Raw genomic sequence first — 20,214 nt, forward strand, 5'->3', positions numbered from 1 at the left:
AGAAGAAAAACATTTCCTGAAAAGAGAACAACATAAAAGTTAACATAACATAATTAACCACCTCTTCCGCCCTCAGGGGGAACCTTTGGCTTATTGGGAAACTTCTCATGGAATTGTTTTACTAACTTATCCGCTTTTAGGTCCCAACTTTTCCCCAAGTAGCTTCAGGCAAAGGGTACCCCTTCCAATGCAAACCTATATCACTTCAGACAAATGATTGTCCAATCCAATGGTGGGTTCCAGAGGGCCTGGCGTCCTCCACATGAATGTGCGCAGCTCGCGCATGTGTCCTACCTTCCAGCAACACCTCCATGAGCCTTCCCGATGCTCCAGCTGCTCAGCAGAGTGTTGCATATGTGCTCTACACGCCATGCTCATGCGCGGAAGCACCAAAGACTTTAAAGACAGGTAAGGGGCGCAGGTGGGCAGGTGGGCCCCTCCGGAGCACCGTACTGAAATGGTACCCGGTGCTCCAGGCAAGCACCGGTACACCCATACTGGGGCATACCGCCTGCAACCCACCACTGGTCCAATCTCTTCTTAAAAACCTCTAGTGTTGGAGCATTTACAACTTCTGGAGGCAAGTTGTTCCACTGATTAATTGTTCTGTCCGGAAATTTGAGGGGCTCCTACAAAAATGAGGGAGTCAATCTATTTTCCAAAGCACCAAAAGGCACAACAAGAAACAATGGAAATTAACCAATAGAATAGCTTGCCTTCAGACGTTGTGAGTGCTCCATCACTAGAGGCTTTCTAAAAGAGTTAGGGAAGTACACCCCAAAAAGGCCAGTGCCAGGCACCACAATGCACAAAATAATGCACAAAACATAAAACAGCCATTCCCCTTTTTAAAAAAGTCAACCCCAAAGCAAACACAGCCGCTGAGAGGGAAACTAAGAGCAGCTGCTCAAGCTAATGGAAAGCCTGGGTGTGCTGCCAAAAGCCATTAACCCTCTAACTCTATTATTATATGTTCTGTATGTTCTGTATGTTCTATATTGCAAAAGCAATATAGCTGGATGGACCACACATGCACTAAATTCACAGCCTGTATGATCAAACTGCAACATTGTCCTCTCCTGTATCCCCCCCTCCCCCGGAAGAAACAAGAAGTAGCCAACACTGCAGCAGCTATAAAAAGTCTTGGGAAACTCCAGGGAGTATCAGCTGATCACAGAAGTGTTACTTAATAGTCTTTATAATGAAAATGTTTGTAATCTTGTCCTTCTTCCTGAAGGACCGATTAATCCAGTGACGTGCGGTGAGGTTGGTGAGGCAAGAGTGTGGCGGTGGCGAGAAGCAGCATCCCCGCAGCTGTCCCCGACAGAGACGTCTCGCATTTATGTCCACCATAGATGCGAGACGCCTCTGTTGGACACAGTGGCGGAGACGGGGGCGAAGCGGCGGAGCACGACAGTGGCGAGAAGCAGCGTCCCTGCAGCTGTCCCCAACAGAGGCATCTTGCGTTTATATCCACCATAGACACAAGATGCCTCTGTTGGACACAGCGGCAGGGACAGAGGAGGCGGGGCGAGGCGGTGGCGAGAAACAGCATCCCCACAGCTGTCCCCGACAGAGGTGTCTCACGTTTATGTCTGCCATAGACGTGAGACACCTTTGTTGGACACAGCGGTGGGGACAGAGGAGGTGGGGGGCGAGGCGGCGGAGCGCGGCGGCGGCGAGAAGCAGCATCCCTGCAGCTGTCCCCAACAGAGGCGTCTCGCGTTTATGTCCGCCATAGATGTGAGATGCCTCTGTTTGACACAGCGGCGGGGACGGAGGAGGCGGGGGGTGAGGCGGCAGCCAGCGAAGAAAGGGGAGAGGAGGACGAGGAAAGGGAGAGGGGAGCAGGACGGGGCTCCCGGTGGGGGAGAGAGGAGAAAGGGAAGGGGGCACAGCAGGCAAAAGAAAGAAAGGGCCAGCCCACCAGCAGAGGCGGGTAAAAGACCCGCCTCTGCTGGCGGGCTGCCCCTCTCTTCTCAAACAAGGCTGCCCTCCCTGCCTCTTCCCCTTCCCCCTCTTCTCTAACAAACTCTCAATAATTTTTAATTCCTCTCCCCTCCCTCCGTCCGACCCACATACCTTTCCCAGCTGTGTCACAGAGGATTTCAACTCTCCTCTTGTCTGCCACGATGAAAATGTGAAAATGTAAAAAGAAAAAGGCGAGAGCTGCTCTAGCCAGGCTGCGATAGTTGCTGCTAGAGTCACCATGTGGATGACTCTGCTTAGCTGTTTTAAAAAAGCCTCTAAAAAAGTGATAGAGAAGAGTACGTCCTGCTGATCTCGGGGACACCATAAAATCCCTGATTGATCCAGGAGAAGCTCTTATTTCCAACAATAGAACTGCAGCCATTGAAGCTGCTGAAGTTGGGACAGCTCCGGAACGGAAAGAAAGCAGAAAGAGAAAGTATGTCAAATTGGTGAGGAAATTTTATTATTAGAAAAGAGACTACCCCCAAAAAAATATCAAAGTTAAATTAAAATTGAAGACAGAAGAGAGCAAGCGGCAAAATTAAGCTACAATAAACTTAGTGTGTTATCTTTTTTAATTTTTCTTTTTATGGATGGATTTTTTGCAAGTGTTTCCTACTTTTTAAACTGAATGGATTAGTTTTTCTTATTTTTTTCTTTTTTATACCTATGGATTAAAAATTTTCTTTTTTTATAATACTTGATTGGACTGTTTTTTCTCTCCATTTAAGTTTTTTTAAAAGTTTGGAACATAAAGAAGATATAAAGAGGAACATAAAGAGGGCTGTAACAATAGAAGGAAAAGAAGTAACACTGCCACTTAGAGGCTGGAAGCTTGGAAACATTGTTCTTTCTGGCTTTTCAGCTTGCTTACTGAGAGTGATAGTAGGAAGAGCACAGATTGTTTACACAGGTGTTCTTCAGGAGTTCTATCAGAAGCTGGATGGGAGTGAAGACAAAGCCTTGACTTGAAATATTATAATGAACGTGCTTGAAATCTAACAAAAAGCTTTGAACGCTATAGTAGCAGTGTTTACAAGTTGGAAGAATGGCACAAGAGGAAAAAGAAAACTTAACATTGAAATTGATTATATTTGAAATTCAAAAAATATTAGTAGTAACAGAGACAATTGAGAAGAGATTGGAGAATATAGAACATAGAACAGAAAAATTTGATGGAAAAATTGAGGATGTTTATCAAATGAAGAAAGCAGAGGACAGAGTTCTAAAAATTGAGGAAAAAAATGAGCAAAGAGATAAGTAAATTGTGGGTGTTGACAGCAAACTGAGCATGGTCGGAAATGGCAAGAGCGGAATATGGAAAGGGGCGATAGATGGACTGGAACTCTACCCCAGATTTCAAAGTATAGAAGAAGAAAAGAGAGAGAAATTGATGGAGGTAAGGAGAAAAATATTGACAGAAGCACCAGTGATAACCAAAGACAAACTGATGGAAGGAGCAGATGGAGGGTCTCGAGTTTTTATAAGATACGAAATGAGCAACAAGTTGCGAAGAGAAGTCCATACAAGACTTACCAAGAAAGTAATCAGAATACTAATGTTACAAATGGCAAGAGTCATAAGACTGCATTATTACTGGAAAGATACAGGTTGATGTAATGAAAGCGTATAATAAAAATTAGGTCAAACTTAGTTAGAGTATTATGTATAAAATGAAGTGATAATAGTTATAGTCAAATAAATGATTAACAATGAGAATAATGCACATGTATGTATGTATGTGTGTATGTGTGTATGTATGTTTGTTTGATAAAATGAAATTTTATATAAACTACAAATGGAGACCATGAGAGGGGTTTTAAAAGTTTTGCTATTAAATACAACTAATTTTTATTTAGAATATGTTATAAAGATGTAATGTCATTGGATTATTTTAGGAAGATTTAATGGAATGCCATTATATAGTTTTACTTTAAAGTTAAATCATATAAAAGAATGTAAAAACAATTATAGTCAAATGAAAGTTGAGGTACAATAATAGTAATGTATATAAATATACTTGATTTAAAAACATGTGATTTGATATAAATTGTAAGTGATGACTATGGAAGGGATGCATAGAAATTTTGTAACCAACTGACACACTTTCTATAATTTGTAATGGAAGATGCTTTTATGTTTTTCTTTTTTTTGTTATGTCCGTTTGTGTTTGTTTAAAAATAAAAAAATAAAAAAGAGCTGTTTCATTACAAGGGGTGGTGATGATGGTGACTGTGCTAGAGAAGTTTAAACAGAAGCCAGATGACCATTGTTGATGGTCATCAACAATGCTGCAATATTAAATCCCCAATAGCAATAGTACTTATATACCACGCCATAGTGCTTTACAGCACTTTCTGAATGGTTTACAAATGTGAGCATGTTTGCCCGCAACTATCTGGGTCCTCATTTTACCAATCTCAGAAGGATGGAAGGCAGAGTCTACCTTGGGCCGGTCAGGATCAAATTCCTGGCTGTAGGCAAAATAAGTGTAATACTGCATTCTAACCACTGTGCCACCATGGCTAATGGGATAGAGCAGTGATGGCTAACCTTTTTGTCGAGGCATGCCAAAAGTGGGGGGAGCGTAGGGGGTTCGTGCATGTGTGTGCCCACACCCATAATGCTATGCCCTCCCCCCATGCATGCGCGCACAACTCTCCCGTGCATGTGCACAGGCCTCACTGAAGCCTCCGGACTTCCAGTTTGAGCGTTGGTCTGTTTTTTGCCCTCTGCAGGCTTCAGGAAAGCCTCCTGCAGGCCGAAAATCAGGTGGCCAGTGTGCACATGCGCGTTGGAGCTGACAGGGCAACGCCTCACGTGCCTTCAGAAATGGCTCCGTGTGCCACCTGTGGCACGCGTGCCATAGGTTCACCATCACAGGGATAGAGAGTTGGACTACATGATCTCCAACATCCCTTTCAAATTCTATAATTCATTTCAAAAGAAGACATGTTTCAAAAATAAAGATCATATCTTCCAGTGAAAAAGATGCACTGGACTATTCTGCATCTTTAACTTGAAGGAAAACATAAAAATTCCATACTATATAATCTAGAATGAGTCTAAACTATTTTAAGAAAGAATGAAACTAATAATAATCAAGGTATTCACATACTACAGATAAATATAAATGTTCAACAAATGGGATGTTTTGTTAAAGAGCTTGTGGTTTTGGGAAGTAAAGAGTCATCAGCTCAGTCTGGTCTAGAAATAAATCAGTGGTGGGTTGCTGCCGGTTTGGCACGGTTCAACTGAACCGGTAGTGGCTGTGGCGGGAGGCTCTGCCCACCCGTCCGGACACTTCTGTCCCTTTGCAGATGCTTCAGTGCATGTGCAGAAGCGTTGTGCGTACGAGCACAAGCAAACCGGTAGTAAACCGGTTAGCAACCCACCACTGGAATAAATGGCACAATTTATAAAATGTGAATGATCTTTTTCTTTTTCAAAAATATAGCCACCTGTTTCTGAGTTGAAACCCTCAGATAATTGGGTCTAAAGGAAAGGTAACCCTTTTAATTCTACCCATTTATACAATGCAAAAAGCTCCCATTTCAGATGGTCAGTAGAAGTGTATTAGTAATTCAAACCCTTAATGCTAATACAAATCATACTAAAGGAACTAGCAACATACCTAGGGAGTGCTTAACCATTTTGTTGCAGCTGGGCACCTCATATATTTTACAGTTGAGTTTGCAGAATTAATTTTTCTTCATGTAATATGATTGAGAGAGGCTGAAATTATTTTTCAGATTACGGACAAGTTATCTTTAGTATCAAGGCACATCTAATATTTAAGACATCATTTAGGATATTAGTGTATCTAAAATAAGTTCTTTTGACAGGTGTTAAGGAGAAACAAGATAAGGTTAATCCAAGTAGAGTGCTGCTTTATGAGAGATAGGTATCTCTGACAGTTTGCGGTGACACTGAAGTGGCATAGAAGCATGCTTTTTTTTCTTCGAAGCTAAAAAATGAGATTGAAGCATTTAAATGAATACCTCTCTTGTTTCTAACTGCAGGAATGAAATTCCAAAAGTAGATTTGGTGAGCTGTTCTTTGTCCGGCACCTTAGAAAAGGAATCCACTGAAAGAAGCAATGACATCGGTAAGTTGAAGTAAATTTTACATATATATGATCCGGTTGCTATATAAAAAGAGTATTTCTGAATTGTAATCAGTTGACATATTTATTATAAAATCATTGTATACTTTTATATCTTGATGAAACACAAATAACGTGATCCATAATATTCTAAATGTTTGCAATTTTTGCTTAATTGGATACTATTTTATTATTTAAGTTATTTTAAAAAACTAAAGTTTTTTTAAATTTATCTTTAATGGTTGTTAGTTCAAAAGAAGTAGTAGAGCTCTGTAATAACTAACTTATTAGTTATTAGGAATTAAGGTGGCTTTGTGAAGCATTTTAAACACATTTCCTATCTTGAGAAAATTAAAATGGTTACTTTTACATTTTTCATAAATTTGCTGTCCTTAAGAAGCGTTCCAAATTACAAAGATACTTAGGCTGGAAAGTGAGGTGTTCTGCTGTGATCACATATCTGTTAGCAAACCAAGTGTCATTTTCATATGGAAATATTCTAGTATCATCTGCTTCAATCACTCAGTTCTGTAACAACTGGGCTCCAGAAGACATGGTTTTGTAAGAGGAGAATCTTTGTATTCTAAATTGTAAGCATTACTACATAACATTGGTAGCATGCTGTGTTACTTTTATGATATGATTTCTTCAAGAAGCTCATACTGTTAAAATTAAAATAGGGCAGAAATTAATCTTTATTTTGGAATAATACTTTTAATATGGCTTTAATAGGCAGTTGTTCAAATAATAAGCTGTTTTTTAACAAAAAGAATGATTTCAGAAATTGAATTTACAAAAGAATTATGTATTTTAATATGTATTTAATATTCTGCTTTTTGCTTACTAAATACATACTGAAATATTTAGGTTTAGGTTCATTTGTTCTTATTAGCCATAAGCCAGCCTTGAATTGATATTCTCTGGATTACTTGCTTCTTATAAATATTAGCTGTTCATGAAGTCCAACAGATCTGTAACATTAGCTTAGACTGAAGAACATAAAATACTACCATGCGACATTATGGTTTTCTTGTCTTTGAATCAGAATTACAATTGCAATATTTAGATAACATAAGTGAAGGTCAGAGAACTAAATGAGAATAATAATAGAAAATTAAAACAATATTGCTTTTTATACTGTGAAGTTGGTCAATGTCTTTTTGTATTTTGATAAGATTTAGAAATAATAAAAGAAAATAAAGCCTTTTTTGAGATACAGAATTATGTACACAATAATAAAAATGAAAACATTATGTATCTGTTGTGACGCTAGAGGAAATATTTAAAATTGTTAATCACTTGAAAATGGAGAAAAGAAATATAAAAATAGAGTCAATTAATTATGAGTAATGTTAGAGTAGATTTGAGGACAGAGGGAGGGCAAAGGGGATGAAGGTGAAATATATAAGATGTGAGAAATGTTCTCACCACCAACTTGGTAAGTTACTTGGCAGAGATATCATGAGCCATTGCAGCCTGAATTTCAACTTTATGCAGGAATTCAGCAATGGTGAAACAACAAAATGTTCATTTACCAGCTCATTTCTTACAGAGGGGAATGAAGCATAGTATTGCACTGTGTATAGTATTGCAATATTATTTCACTCTGGTACACAAACTAGAAATGTGAGATTAATTTGTTTATGGAAATGTTTTATTTAAATGTCAAATTAATATAGATATTGTCTAGAACTCCCCAAAGAATGCATTTATTTAATATATTTTTCTTGGTGTGAAGACTTTCAGGTATTTATATTAGAGCGCAATTAGTGAAAGGTGTCTTAGTTGGATTGTAAACATTATTTGTTTTTAATGTGAATGTTGTATCAAAGGAACTTTTTTCTTTTTTTTATCTATGATTCATACATGCAAAGCTTTGGAAGGAAAAAAAACAGTTATTCCTGTTATTAAGTGTGTGTATAGATCTGTTTCTCCTCACAATTTTTTCTTTTTCTTTTCTTTTTCTCTACATTTCCAGTGGTGCCTTTCTTTTTCTTTCCACTCATATTTCTTCAAGCTTTCCCCATTTACATCCCTTTATCATGGGTAATTCTTCTTCACTTGATGATGGTAAGGCTGTTTTGCACCTTCTGTCTGTCCTGTCTTTTTTCAAGAGAGAGAATGAATGGCATCTACTGCTCCATTCTCCTGGCATCCATTTGTTTGTTATAGTTGTAATTCTTTATTAACCAAGCCATTTCATACTGGCCGGTGCAATGCTTCTGAAAATATTGCACTTCTTTATTATAATATTGTTCCTTAGCAACAGTAAAAACCTAATTTTTATGCTAATAAAAATGTGGTTCCATCTTCTAATATAAACTAAAATGTTTGCAAGTTAGTCAAATGCAATAGTTCACAGACATGCATCGCCAATATTTTGAGAGCTAATAAAATGATCTTACAAGGATTATGTGTTTTTGCAGGAGTGTCTTAAATAAGAACCAATCTGTCTGTTAGTGCATTATTGCCAGGAAGCATAATTTTAAATTTTCCATAGTGGGAACATCAGCTTTCTTACTACCAATTAGTTTGATTATAGATGTCCTTGCAGACTGAGCCAATGTTAAAGGTCATTTTTTCATTAAAGATATGACCTAATCTCTAAAAGGAACATGAATTTTATATGGGTTAAACAAATGCCAAGCAGGATATTAAGAATGGATTTATTTTATTTATTTATTTTTTATCCTGCCAAGCAGGATATTAAGAATGGATTTATTTTATAGAATATAAAAGTGTGTATCACACAATGGCCCTGAATGAGAGATATACCAGTTGCAAGGTTAAAAAAAAGATGAGTGTACACACTAGGTAGAATTCTGTACAAGGACACCTTATATGCCAGCAGCGCCCCTGCTCAGAATTGTGGTAGTATGGTGGCCTAATTTTTCAACTTTACATATTAACATTTGTGGAAATGATTAAACTATGTTTTGTACCATTGCAAATGGGTCCTTATTTCTATAACTGGTTTTAACATCCTTTAATTCCTATTTTCTGAATTTTAAGTCAGAAAACAGGGTAGTTGTTTTTAATTTAAAAAAGAAAATTGTAATAGACAATCACATCTCCAAAAGTAGGATTTTATGCTTTTAAAAAGATGTTTTTTAATGCTGTATTTACAAGGGAAGAGGGAGATGCTTCTTTGGATTTAATGTTGTATTAAGTCTGCCATGGTAATGATAATTTTTGAAGTCAGTGCTAATAAAGGAGAACATTTGTAGCTCAGGGTTGACATGAAGGGTCCTTGGTGCTCTCTGAGGTTGCTTGTTTTTTTGCAGATGTTTCATTACTCAAACTATGTAATATTGACAATGCTAGTAAGGAGTGCAGTTTGCTGTCACTTTATATTCTGGTGGCTTGCCTGTCAGTGTTGGTGGGGGGTGGTCTTAGAGATTCTTTGGTTGGGTTGTTTCCTGTTGGCTTCTTTGGCAATTTCTTGATTGGGGTATCGTTTACTTGATTGTTGGTCTGATGTTAACTTTGGAGTTAATCTTTGCTGATATGGGTGCTAATTGCTGGTGGAGAGGTGCTTGGGTCTTTTGGTTCCTTTTTTGGCTGTGTGATTGTCCCTTTTGCATAACGTATTCATATTGTTAATGTCTATATGTCTATTGATGGCTGATTCATCAGAGTGCCAGGCTTTTAGAAATTCCTTGATGTCAGAGTGTGCACAGCTTTACTTCATGAGACAACCCAGGACCAATAACAGCAAGCAGAGGTTTGTAATAAATAGTGTTTTTTATCTACAAAAGAATATATACTATACATAGACGCACTATAGGCAGAAATCAAACAATCAGTAAATTACAGCAGGGCCTCTTGTTATTATACAGGCTCTTAAAGAGATAACAGCCAAAAACCTTGCTGACTCATTCCCATCATTACATCATTGCATCATTGTAGCAGCTCTGACCCTTGGCATTTTTGAACTTGGCTTGGTCTAGGATGGTCACCTTTTTCCAACTGAAACTATGGCTACATCTGTCTATAACAGAGGTGGGTTCCTACCAGTTCAGACCAGTTCGGCCGAACCGGTAGTAATATGTCAGCCTGGGTTGCAGAACCGGTAGTGGCTGGCTGGCCATGCCCCCAAACTGGTCTGCCCATTTGGATGCTCGCCCTGCCTCGCCTTTGCCACATGCATCCACTGCCTCCTCCTCCCTACACACACAGATAAGCATTGCGGTGTGGACGAGGGCAGAGGGTGGTGGTGGAAGAACAGGGCGGTGGGAAGAGAGGGCAGTGGCAGCGGAAGGAGTGGTAACAGCAGTGGGTAGTGGCCCGTCCCCATCCCAGCAACAGCAGCAGTGACATTGGGGCATCCCAGAACTACCAGGGAGTTTTACCACGCAGCTTTGGCCAGGATACAGCGAGCAGCAGCCCCAAAAGCTGGCAGGGTCCCCAGCACCACAGAGCAGAGTTGGTACCACCTCTGCCAAAGACTACCTCTAATCTGCAGTTTACTCATGAGCACCATGCTGACGAGTAAACGTGCTCACATGTAAACTGCAGATTAGAGGCAGCCAGCAGATCCTGGCTTACTCGCTCAGCTGCTCACTACCCGGGGCTCTCAGGCAGCAAACGAAACAGCCACCTCTGCCTCCATGCATTGGGGAGGCCAAGCTGCAGCGGGAAGAGCATGGACTTCAGGAAGTGACTGCCAGCGATGCCCTAAGGTGAAGATGTGAGCAGGGAGGCTCAATCTCACAGGAGCCTCAGTTTACTTGTGAGCACCATTGGTCTTTCTCCCTGTCTCTCCTGGCCAATGGCGCTCATAAGTAAACTGTAGCTAGGATCTCCCACGTGTTGCACGGAGGACATGGTTAGCATGCTCCCAGCCATAGCCTGCAGTGCCCCTCCTGGCTCAGGGCAGATAGAAAGCCAAAAAGTGCTTTGTTCTCACATTGTTACCAAGCTCCTGGAGAGCCACACTCATGCTGGCAATCCAGAGAGCAGGGGAAAACGGCCATTGCCTCCTAGCTCAGGAGCCAGCTGGGGGCCAGCCGGGCAGGGGCTATGGCAACAGGCTCCTCCAGCGCTCGAGGAGGGCAAGGTTAGTGCACTTCTGCCACGTCCTGCAGTGCCTCTGCCGGCTCAGGGCAGAGGACTCAGCTGCAGCCCAGACGAGCCGAGGCTACGGGGAGCACCCCGTGTGTTGCATCCCCTTTCCAGCCTTTGCCCACACCTCTGTGCCGTGGCAGAGACGGGGCAGCCCAGCAAGCAGGGTTCCTGAAAATGGTGCAGATGAAGGCTGGGAGGGGGATGCAACATGCAGAGGGATCCCCGCAGCCTCAACTTGTCTCAGTTGCAGCTGAGTCTGTTGCCCTGAGTCCGCACTGTAGCATGCGGCTGGGAGTGCGCTAACCTTGTGTTAAATATTCATGAGCCATGTAAATTAGGCTCAGTCAGTTTATAGTTCATTCAGCACTTTCCCAAAGGCCAGCAACAGCCTGCTGCTTCCTGATTGGTCGGGACGCAGCAGGAGCTGTTGCCGGCCGAAAGTTACTTTTGATTGGACCTGGACTTGACAGCAGTTGCTGCCCAAGTCCCGGGTTCCTATTGGTTGTTCTGTTAATATAAATACCTTGGCGCGCACCGCGCCCATTCGAATCACTGTCATCGTTGCTTGTAAATAAAGAAGTTAGTTTGCTCACCCTGGTTGTCGCGTCCCTCCTTCCAGACTTTAATACTGGCGACGAAGGTGGGATCGGCAATTCCGCGACGCTAGGGTGAAAGAGAGAGAGAGGGGGTAGTTAGCTGCCGCCGCGCAAGGCCAGCAACGAACACTGCTTGGAAGAAAAAAAGAATTTTTTTTCCCTCCCCTTCATCCATCTCTCTCGCCACCGAGATCTGTGCCAAGATGACTTCTGCGCTCCCTCCGTTCGCCCCCTTTGGATCTGCCGGAGAATCCTGGGAGGGATTTATGGAAAGGTTTGAATGCTATTTAATAGCATCCAAGAACCAGGCACAGACTGAAGAAGAGAAGTGCAGCTTCTTCCTCTCCTGTTGCGAACCCACAATGTTCGCCTCTGCAAGAGCCCTGGCCGCCCCTAGGCCAGCGTACAAGCTGGGGTGGGACGAGCTGATGTCAAGACTAAAAAACCATTATGCCCCCACCAAATTACAGCCAGATCGACAAGGAGGCTCTGGCTGCAGTGTCCGGGATTAAGAGGTTTCACGATTACCTCTATGGTCGGCCCTTCACTCTTGTCACTGACCATAAGCCACTCCTTGGGCTTCTGGCGGGTGACAAGCCGACCCCCCCCATCCTCTCCCCCCGCATGACACAATGGACGGAGTTCCTTGCGGCGTACTCGTATACGCTGCAGTACCGTCCGGGCAAGCAGCTAGGGCACGCCGATGCCCTGAGCCGCTGCCCCTTGCCGGAGACTGATACCGCCCTTGTGCCCAGCCTCTCTATCCTCACCATCACGTCTTCCGGCCTCCCCATCTCTGCCGCGGATGTCGCGGCCTACACTAAGGCCGATCCAATCCTCTCCCAGGTCGCTTCCTGGGTCTTGAGGGGATGGCCTACAGACAAGGTGGCAGAGGGCTTCCGGCCCTTCAAAACTAGACAAGCGGAGCTCTCCCTCCACGGGGGGTGTCTCGTTTGGGGGGATCGAGTAGTGATCCCTGAAGCACTTCGGCCACAAGTTCTGACTCTGCTCCATAAGGATCACCCAGGCATAGCGCGGATGAAGGCGTTAGCCCGTAGCTATGTCTGGTGGCCCTTGCTGGATTCAGAGATAGCGGCCTATGTAGGCCGCTGCACCCCATGTCAACAGTCCAGGCCCAATCCCCCCGCCGGGCCTGCTCGTGAGTGGGAGGCTCCGAGAGGCCCATGGTCACGCCTCCACATTGATTTCGCTGGTCCCTTCCACGGCCAGAATTTCTTGATTGTGGTGGACGCCTACTCCCGCTGGGTGGAGCTGGTCCTGATGGGCTCCACCACGGCCGAGAGGACGGTCCGGGCCTTGAGAAGGCTATTTGCAACCCATGGGTTGCCGGACCTAGTAGTTTCGGACAATGGGCCCCAATTTATGTCCACCACATTTCAAGAGTTCCTGGCCGAGCAAGGGATCCGGCATGCGCCCATAGCACCGTACCACCCGGCCAGCAATGGCCGGGCGGAGCGGGCGGTCCGCTCAGCGAAGGAGGCCCTGGGCCGCATGGACCGGGGCGACTGGCAGGCGAGAGTGGCGGCTTACCTGCTAAGCCAGCATTCCACTCCCTGCCCAACCACCAACAGAAGCCCCGCGGAGCTCTTGATGGGCCGGCGTCTGCGGACTCCCCTGGATAGGCTTCATCCGCTCTATTCAGGGGATCAGCCGAGCAACCTGGGGGTTCTCCCTCCCCGTTCTTTTAAACTTGGGGACTCAGTCTGGGCCCGTTCCTTCTCAGGGGATACTCAATGGGTTCCGGCGACCGTAACCGCCCTGACAGGCCCCTGTTCTTTTAGGGTCGGACTGGCTGACGGATCCCAATGGAGGCGCCACCTGGATCAATTAAGGAGGCGCCTCCCGCCACAGGCCGGCAACCCGGACTCTGCTGAAGACAACACCGCAATTCCGGGGTTGCCGAATGAGGCCTTCGCCGAACCAGGCCTCGCCTCTCAATTGCCAGGAGCTCAAACCGAAGAAACGCATCATCGGGCCTTCGCCACACCAGGCCCGGCCTACCCGAGCCCCCCGTGCAGGGAACACCAACAGACTACTCAAGCCGCCGCAGAAAAGGCCCCACCTATTGCTCCAACCTTCCCCAGTGACTCTCCTCCCATGCCTTACACTGTTGTTAAGGATGCGCCACCTCGTCCCAGCCTACCATTGTTGTTGAGCCCGCCTTCTGGGCCTTCTCGAGAGGGCGTGCCTTGGAGCTACACCCCCTTCAGGGAGGAGCTACTACAAGCAGGTCCACCTCCGCCGACGACTCCTGTAGAACTGCGAAGGTCTGGGCGGGTCCGGCGCCGCCCCACCTATTTACAGGACTACGCATGCTCCACCCGGGGAGCATGCGCGGAGCTGGGGGGAAGGGGTGTTAAATATTCATGAGCCATGTAAATTAGGCTCAGTCAGTTTATAGTTCATTCAGCACTTTCCCAAAGGCCAGCAACAGCCTGCTGCTTCCTGATTGGTCGGGACGCAGCAGGAGCTGTTGCCGGCCGAAAGTTACTTTTGATTGGACCGGGACTTGACAGCAGTTGCTGCCCAAGTCCCGGGTTCCTATTGGTTGTTCTGTTAATATAAATACCTTGGCGCGCACCGCGCCCATTCGAATCGCTGTCATCGTTGCTTGTAAATAAAGAAGTTAGTTTGCTCACCCTGGTTGTCGCATCCCTCCTTCCAGACTTTAATACCTTGCCCTCTCCAAGCACCAGACTCCTCCATTGCCATTGCCCTTGCCTGGCTCTCCCCCAGCTGGCTCCTGAGCTAGGAGGCAGCAGCTGGTTCCCACTGCCCTCTGGATCACTAGCATGAGCATGGCTCTCCAGGAGCTTGGCAACAATGTAAGAACAAAACACTTTTCAGCTCCAATCGGCCAGCAAGAAGAACCATCATCTCCGCCATCTTTGCATAAACACATCCCTTGGACTTGCATGCGTGAAGATGGTGGCAGTTTTTGGTCCCCGCCCGATGGTGCCACTCACCTAGGGGGTGCGCAGGGGCTGAGAAGTGAACCAGGCAGCGCGCCACTTGCACGCCATGAGACGGCTGCAGGAGGCCAAGTGGAGGGGAGGAAAGAAATGGCCATTCAAGTGGTCCCACCTGGCATCCCCACAACCAGAGACTGGGCCAGGAGCCCTTCGGAGGCAATGGACCCAACGTTGGCAAGTGCTTCTCTTGGTGGGGCAGCGATGCTTGCAGCTTGCTCGCTCCTGACCCAAAGCCTCATGACCCCCCTGCCCGGCATAGCAGGGCTCACCTGCGCCAAGAGGCATGTGGTGGTGCTGGTGGGTCTCCATGGTGACGGTCAGTTGGATGTGGCGCCGCCTCCTTCTCTGAGTGCAGAGGGCACTCAGCTGGCTCTGGCTGCACCTGGGCTGGAGGAGGCAGTGCCACATCTGACCGACCATTGCCTTGGAGACCTGCCAACACCACCAGATGCCTCCCAGCACAGGTGAGCTGTACTTGGCAGGGGAGGTCACGAGGCTTTGGACCAGGAGACTATTATTGCAGATGACTCCTGTTTTTTTTTCTGGTTCTTTTGGTCTGCTTAGAATGTTTTGAAGGGTTATAGTTGGCTTGTGTGCTATACTGAATTGAAGTCAGTGTCAGATTAGGCACTTTCATCTCTGCCAATTCCTGGGAAAAAATGTTTCTTTTATTCTTTGGTATTTTAAAAAGTTTACTTGGTTGGCTTTTGCAGGAAAAATATCAAATAATGCCGTGTTATTTGGAATTACATTCTTAAAACTTATAATTTTGAGTCTTAATTCTGGTTGAGCATTTTTAGAATGAGAGTCTACAATCTTTTTCTCTTTTTAAACAAATGCATTTTAAAATTATTATTTTAAACATTATTGAAATATAAAACATTTCAGGGTAGATACATCAATGCTTATTACCATATGTCTTACATCAAATTATAGTCCCAAAGGTGCTTTTTCAGGAGGCAACTGGACTTTCTTGTTTTTTCTTTTGAAGAGCTTTTGGTTCTTATCCAAGAAGCTTCTTCAGCTCTGACAGGATAGTGGAGATTGAAAGGATTTATATTCCTTGCAGACAGCGGATAATCTGCATCTTTTTAGAGGATCATTGAAGCACTCCCAAAAAAGCACCTTTGGGACAACCATGACCTACATGACTGAGAATCTCTACCGACTTTTAGCTATACAATTCGGGATGAACACCCTTTGAATGCATTGTGTGGGAGTAGGAATGGATTTCCAGAGGAAAAAAATTGCAGACTACAGGAACCAGGAGCACTACTCAGGTAACCCTGAAGAGAGCGCTAAACCTCCAAATGCTTCAACAACCCTCTAAAAAGATGGAGTTTACCAGTTGTCTGCAAGGAATATAAATCCTTCTATACTTCACTATCCTGTCAGAGCTGAAGAAGCTTCTTGGATGAGAAGTGAAATGTCTTCAAAAGAAAAGAAAGTTCAGTTGCCTCCTAAAAAAGGACTTTTGGACAACCATGACTTGGATGCCTGAGAATCTCTACAGATTACAGTATATTCATCCTAAGCAAAATGAATGTAAGAATATCTTAGTAATCATTTAGGGCTCTTTTTCATAGCTTTGTTAATATGCAGCTGTCCTACTTTGAGTTGGTAGAACAGTGTGTGGCATAAATAACTGAACTCTCAAGAACAAGACTAGGGAACAGTGCTGTCCCTACACTTTCAGTGCAGGTCAGGTTAAAGAAAGCATTTGTCAGCCTCTGCTTCGCTGCTGCTTTTTGGCTGCCATTGAAACAGGGAGGGGGGGGGTATGGTATTTGGGAGGGGAATTATTATGTACTGGAGGATTGTTATTAGGAGTATTCTGACCATCTCTCTGCGCATGTGGAAGAAGGGAGTTTCCCACCAAGGCCAACTGTCCAGCATTCCAACCTGATGATGATTTTTGAAGACATCTCCCACCTAACGGTTGGGTGAATTATTATTGGACTATGAACTGGGGTGCCATGGGGAGGGGATTGAATCATACATGATATCTATTGCTTTAGCGCCTTTTTACTCAGACTCAGCTTTGTTTTGCTTCTCGTTTGTAATTAGTAAAAGTACACTTAATTCTGAAACATGGAGTTGAGTTATTTCTTTCTTGATTATTAAACGAAGAGGCACCTGACATTGAGCTGAGTCTCACTCGCACCTAGCCCGGAGCGAATACCTTCTGAGGGGGTTGCACTCAATGGAAAAACCAATGTCTTTCCATGGCAGTGACCAGGAGGAGGATATGGCAGCAACTGCAGCACCATCATTAACAGAAATGTTGGCTGACCTGCAAGTGGAGGAACCTACTGTTCAACCCAGGTGGACTTGGGGAGTGGGACAGAAAGAGGAACCTGAAGAACCAGTAACTGGAGTCACAATGAGGAGGCCCAGAAAACCAGATGCTGATTGGCGTGGATCAGAAGAGGAAGATTTCATGATGTTCCAAGCCATGAAACTTCTCGAAGAAGCGTGGGGAAAATGCCAGGCTTGAGAGAGTGGTGTGGAAAGAGGACCTGAGGAGGAACTAGAGAAAAGGTACCCGTTGCATAGTTTAAGAGAGTCTGGGGGGGCCGAAGGGGAATGTACACAAGAAGACCCAGCACCGACCTCACCCCCTGCAGCTAGAGACATTCTGAGAGCGGGGGGAGGGGGGCAGGCGACGCCGAATGGCTAAGGTTCCACTCTTAACCGTAAAATATGCTGGGGAGCCCAGAGAACTGGGATTGTTTTTAATCCAGGTCTGGAATTATATGCAAATATATGGACCTGACCTGAATTCAGATGAAGCTAAAGTAAGAATAGTGTTAATGGCTCCGGAGAAGAAGGCAACTGAATGGATGGTTGGATTACATAATAGTGACTCCCCTCTCCTAAGAAACTTTGACGGGTTTATGGCAGCCCTGAGAAGACGCTTTGATGACTCTCTCACCGAGCGCCGGGCTAGAATTAAATTTACGACCCTTAGACAGGGCAAAAGGACTGTGCCTGAGTATATACAGGAATTCCAGGAATTGTCAGCTTATACAAGAGGATGGTCTGAAGAGGCCTTGTTAGATCGTTTCGCGGATGGCTTGAACAAAGAAGTTTACCAGCACTGTGTAAACAGGAGACTCCCCCACCGCTTAGAACCTTGGTATGAGGCTGCAGCAGATGTTGAGGTTGATTTGGCCAGACTTCATTACAAGGAAGAAGGAGAAGCTGAGGATTCCCCACCTCCCACCAAATCCCCCCTCCCAAAGGTGCAAAAAGGAGGAAGGGGAGGATTCACAGGCAAACCCAAGCCTTCCGTCTGCTTCCGCTGTGGGAAGGAGGGGCACCGTGCTGTGAATTGCTGAGTCAAGTTGACCCACACCACTCCACCCCCCCGGAGAGAGAAAAAGCCTGAGAAGCCTCCAAGCAAGAAAAGGGAACCTGTTTGACGGGGAGGAGGAGATTTCTCGATTCTTTGGGCTGGAGGAAGGAGGGAGCGGAGGCCCCAGTTTGTCTGACAACAGTGACTCTGAGGACGCAGACAGCTGGGTAAGTTCCCATTCGGGGCCCATGCTTATCCCAGTTGAACTTAGAGTGCCCTCTTCTGGCACCCAAGAAAAATTTCTGCCTCTTTTAGACTCTGGTTGCTCACGTTGCATTATAAGCCCAGATGTAGTTGAAAAAATGGGGTTGAAACAGAAAACTTTAAAAATCCCAATTGCATTTTCCAATTAGATGGCTCTATTGTGGGAGGCAGTCCTACTCATTTTGCTACTGAGCCCATCGAAATGTGGTTGGGAACCCACCAAGAGGTGATAACTTTTATTGTAGCCCCAGGAATGGACCGGCCCCTTATTTTAGGACTCCCCTGGCTCCGGAAATGGAACCCATGCATTAACTGGAGAGATGGGTGGTTACGAATTCGGTCGGCCACACCCCCTGAGAGGAGGATGGAGGATCCAGAGCCAGATAAAGCTGGCCCCAACCTGGCAGCCAGAGGGCAAGAAAGAATTGAGGGGGAGGAAAGAATCCCAAAGGAATATTGGGACCTGAAAGATGTTTTCAGTGAAAAATCTTCTGATAAGTTGCCCCCTCACAGGGCCACTGATTGCACCATTGATATTCTACCTGGGGTGAAGCTCCCGAAACCCCATTTATTCAATGACTGCTATGGAGATGGACGAAATGAGAAAATTCATTGATAAAAACTTGGAAAGGGGCTTCATTGAACCAGCGAGACCCAAAGTAGCAGCCCCAGTGTTATTCAGAGAGAAAAAGGATGGCTCCTTTTGTTTATGTGTTAATTTTAAAAATCTTAACTGCATTTCGGCTCAAAACCTCTATCCTTTACCACTGATGAAGGACATGCTGGTGCAACTAGGGAAGGGGAGGATTTTCACTAAATTGGACCTGCGGGAAGCATACTATCGGGTGAGAATTAAGGAGGGGGACGAGTGGAAGACTGCATTCAATTGCCCCCTTGGTTGCTTCCAATTTCGAGTAATGCTGTTTGGCCTCCAGGGGGGTGCCAGCGGTCTTCATGCAGTTAATTAATGAAGTTTTACATGACCATCTTTACAAAGGCGTAATGGTCTATCTAGGCGATATCCTTATTTACACGGAAACAGGTGAAGAACACGTGAAGCTTGTTCGCACAGTTCTCAAGAAACTACGTGCAGCAGAACTATATGCCAAATTATCCAAGTGCGAATTTCCTCAGGAGAGGGTGGATTACCTGGGGTATCGAATCTCCCACAAAGGGATAGAGATGGACCCGGCAAAGGTTAAAGCTGTCACCGAATGGGAAGCCTCACGCACACATAAGCAGTTACAGAGCTTTTGGGGGGTTTGCTAACTTCTATCATCAATTTATTCCCTCTTTTGCTAAGATCGCTCTACCAATCACTAACCTCCTAAAGTCAAAAGGAGGGGCAAAGCCCAAACCTAGAAAACCTTTGAACTGGACTATGGAGTGTCAGGCTGCTTTCGAGAAATTGAAACGCCTGTTTGCAGAGGAACTGGTCCTAAAACACCCAGACATGGATGCACCTTTTGTGGTCCAGGCTGATGCTAGTGATGTGGCAGTGGGGGCAGTACTGCATCAGGCAAATGCACAAGGGAAATTACAACCCTGTGCTTACACCTCTCACAAGCTAACCGACACTGAGAGACGCTGGGCTATTTGGGAGAAGGAAGCTTTTGCTGTTCGTTGGGCTTTGATGACCTGGCGTCACTTTCTAGATCGCACAAAACACCCTTTTGAGGTGTGGACTGACCACAAGAACTTAGAGGCAGTTAAAACCCCCAGAAAACTATCTCCCAAACAGATGCACTGGGCACAACATTTCAGTAGGTTCAATTTTACTTTGAAATACATTCTGGGAGGGAAGAATTTTATGGCTGATGCTTTATCCAGGCTTCCGCAGTACAACAGCTCAAAGCTCAGTGTTGTCCAACCTGTCATACCCACGAGAAGTCTGGCTGCTCCTGTTGTCACCAGGAGTCA

At 44.9% G+C, this 20,214-nt stretch overlaps 1 protein-coding gene across 5 annotated transcripts in view; it reads left to right on the top strand.

Moving 5' to 3' along the window:
• Window positions 1-20,214, top strand: part of SH3KBP1 (SH3 domain containing kinase binding protein 1) — a 206,266-nt gene that overhangs the window by 162,739 nt on the left and 23,313 nt on the right. For all 5 annotated transcript variants that reach the window (XM_032226591.1, XM_032226592.1, XM_032226594.1 and 2 more), the window contains one exon: window positions 5,994-6,079. In XM_032226591.1, the coding sequence (XP_032082482.1) occupies window positions 5,994-6,079 (86 nt within the window). The remainder of the gene's footprint in view (window positions 1-5,993; window positions 6,080-20,214) is intronic.

This window comes from Thamnophis elegans, chromosome 11, assembly GCF_009769535.1.
Source record: "Thamnophis elegans isolate rThaEle1 chromosome 11, rThaEle1.pri, whole genome shotgun sequence".
Lineage (NCBI taxonomy): Eukaryota > Metazoa > Chordata > Lepidosauria > Squamata > Colubridae > Thamnophis > Thamnophis elegans.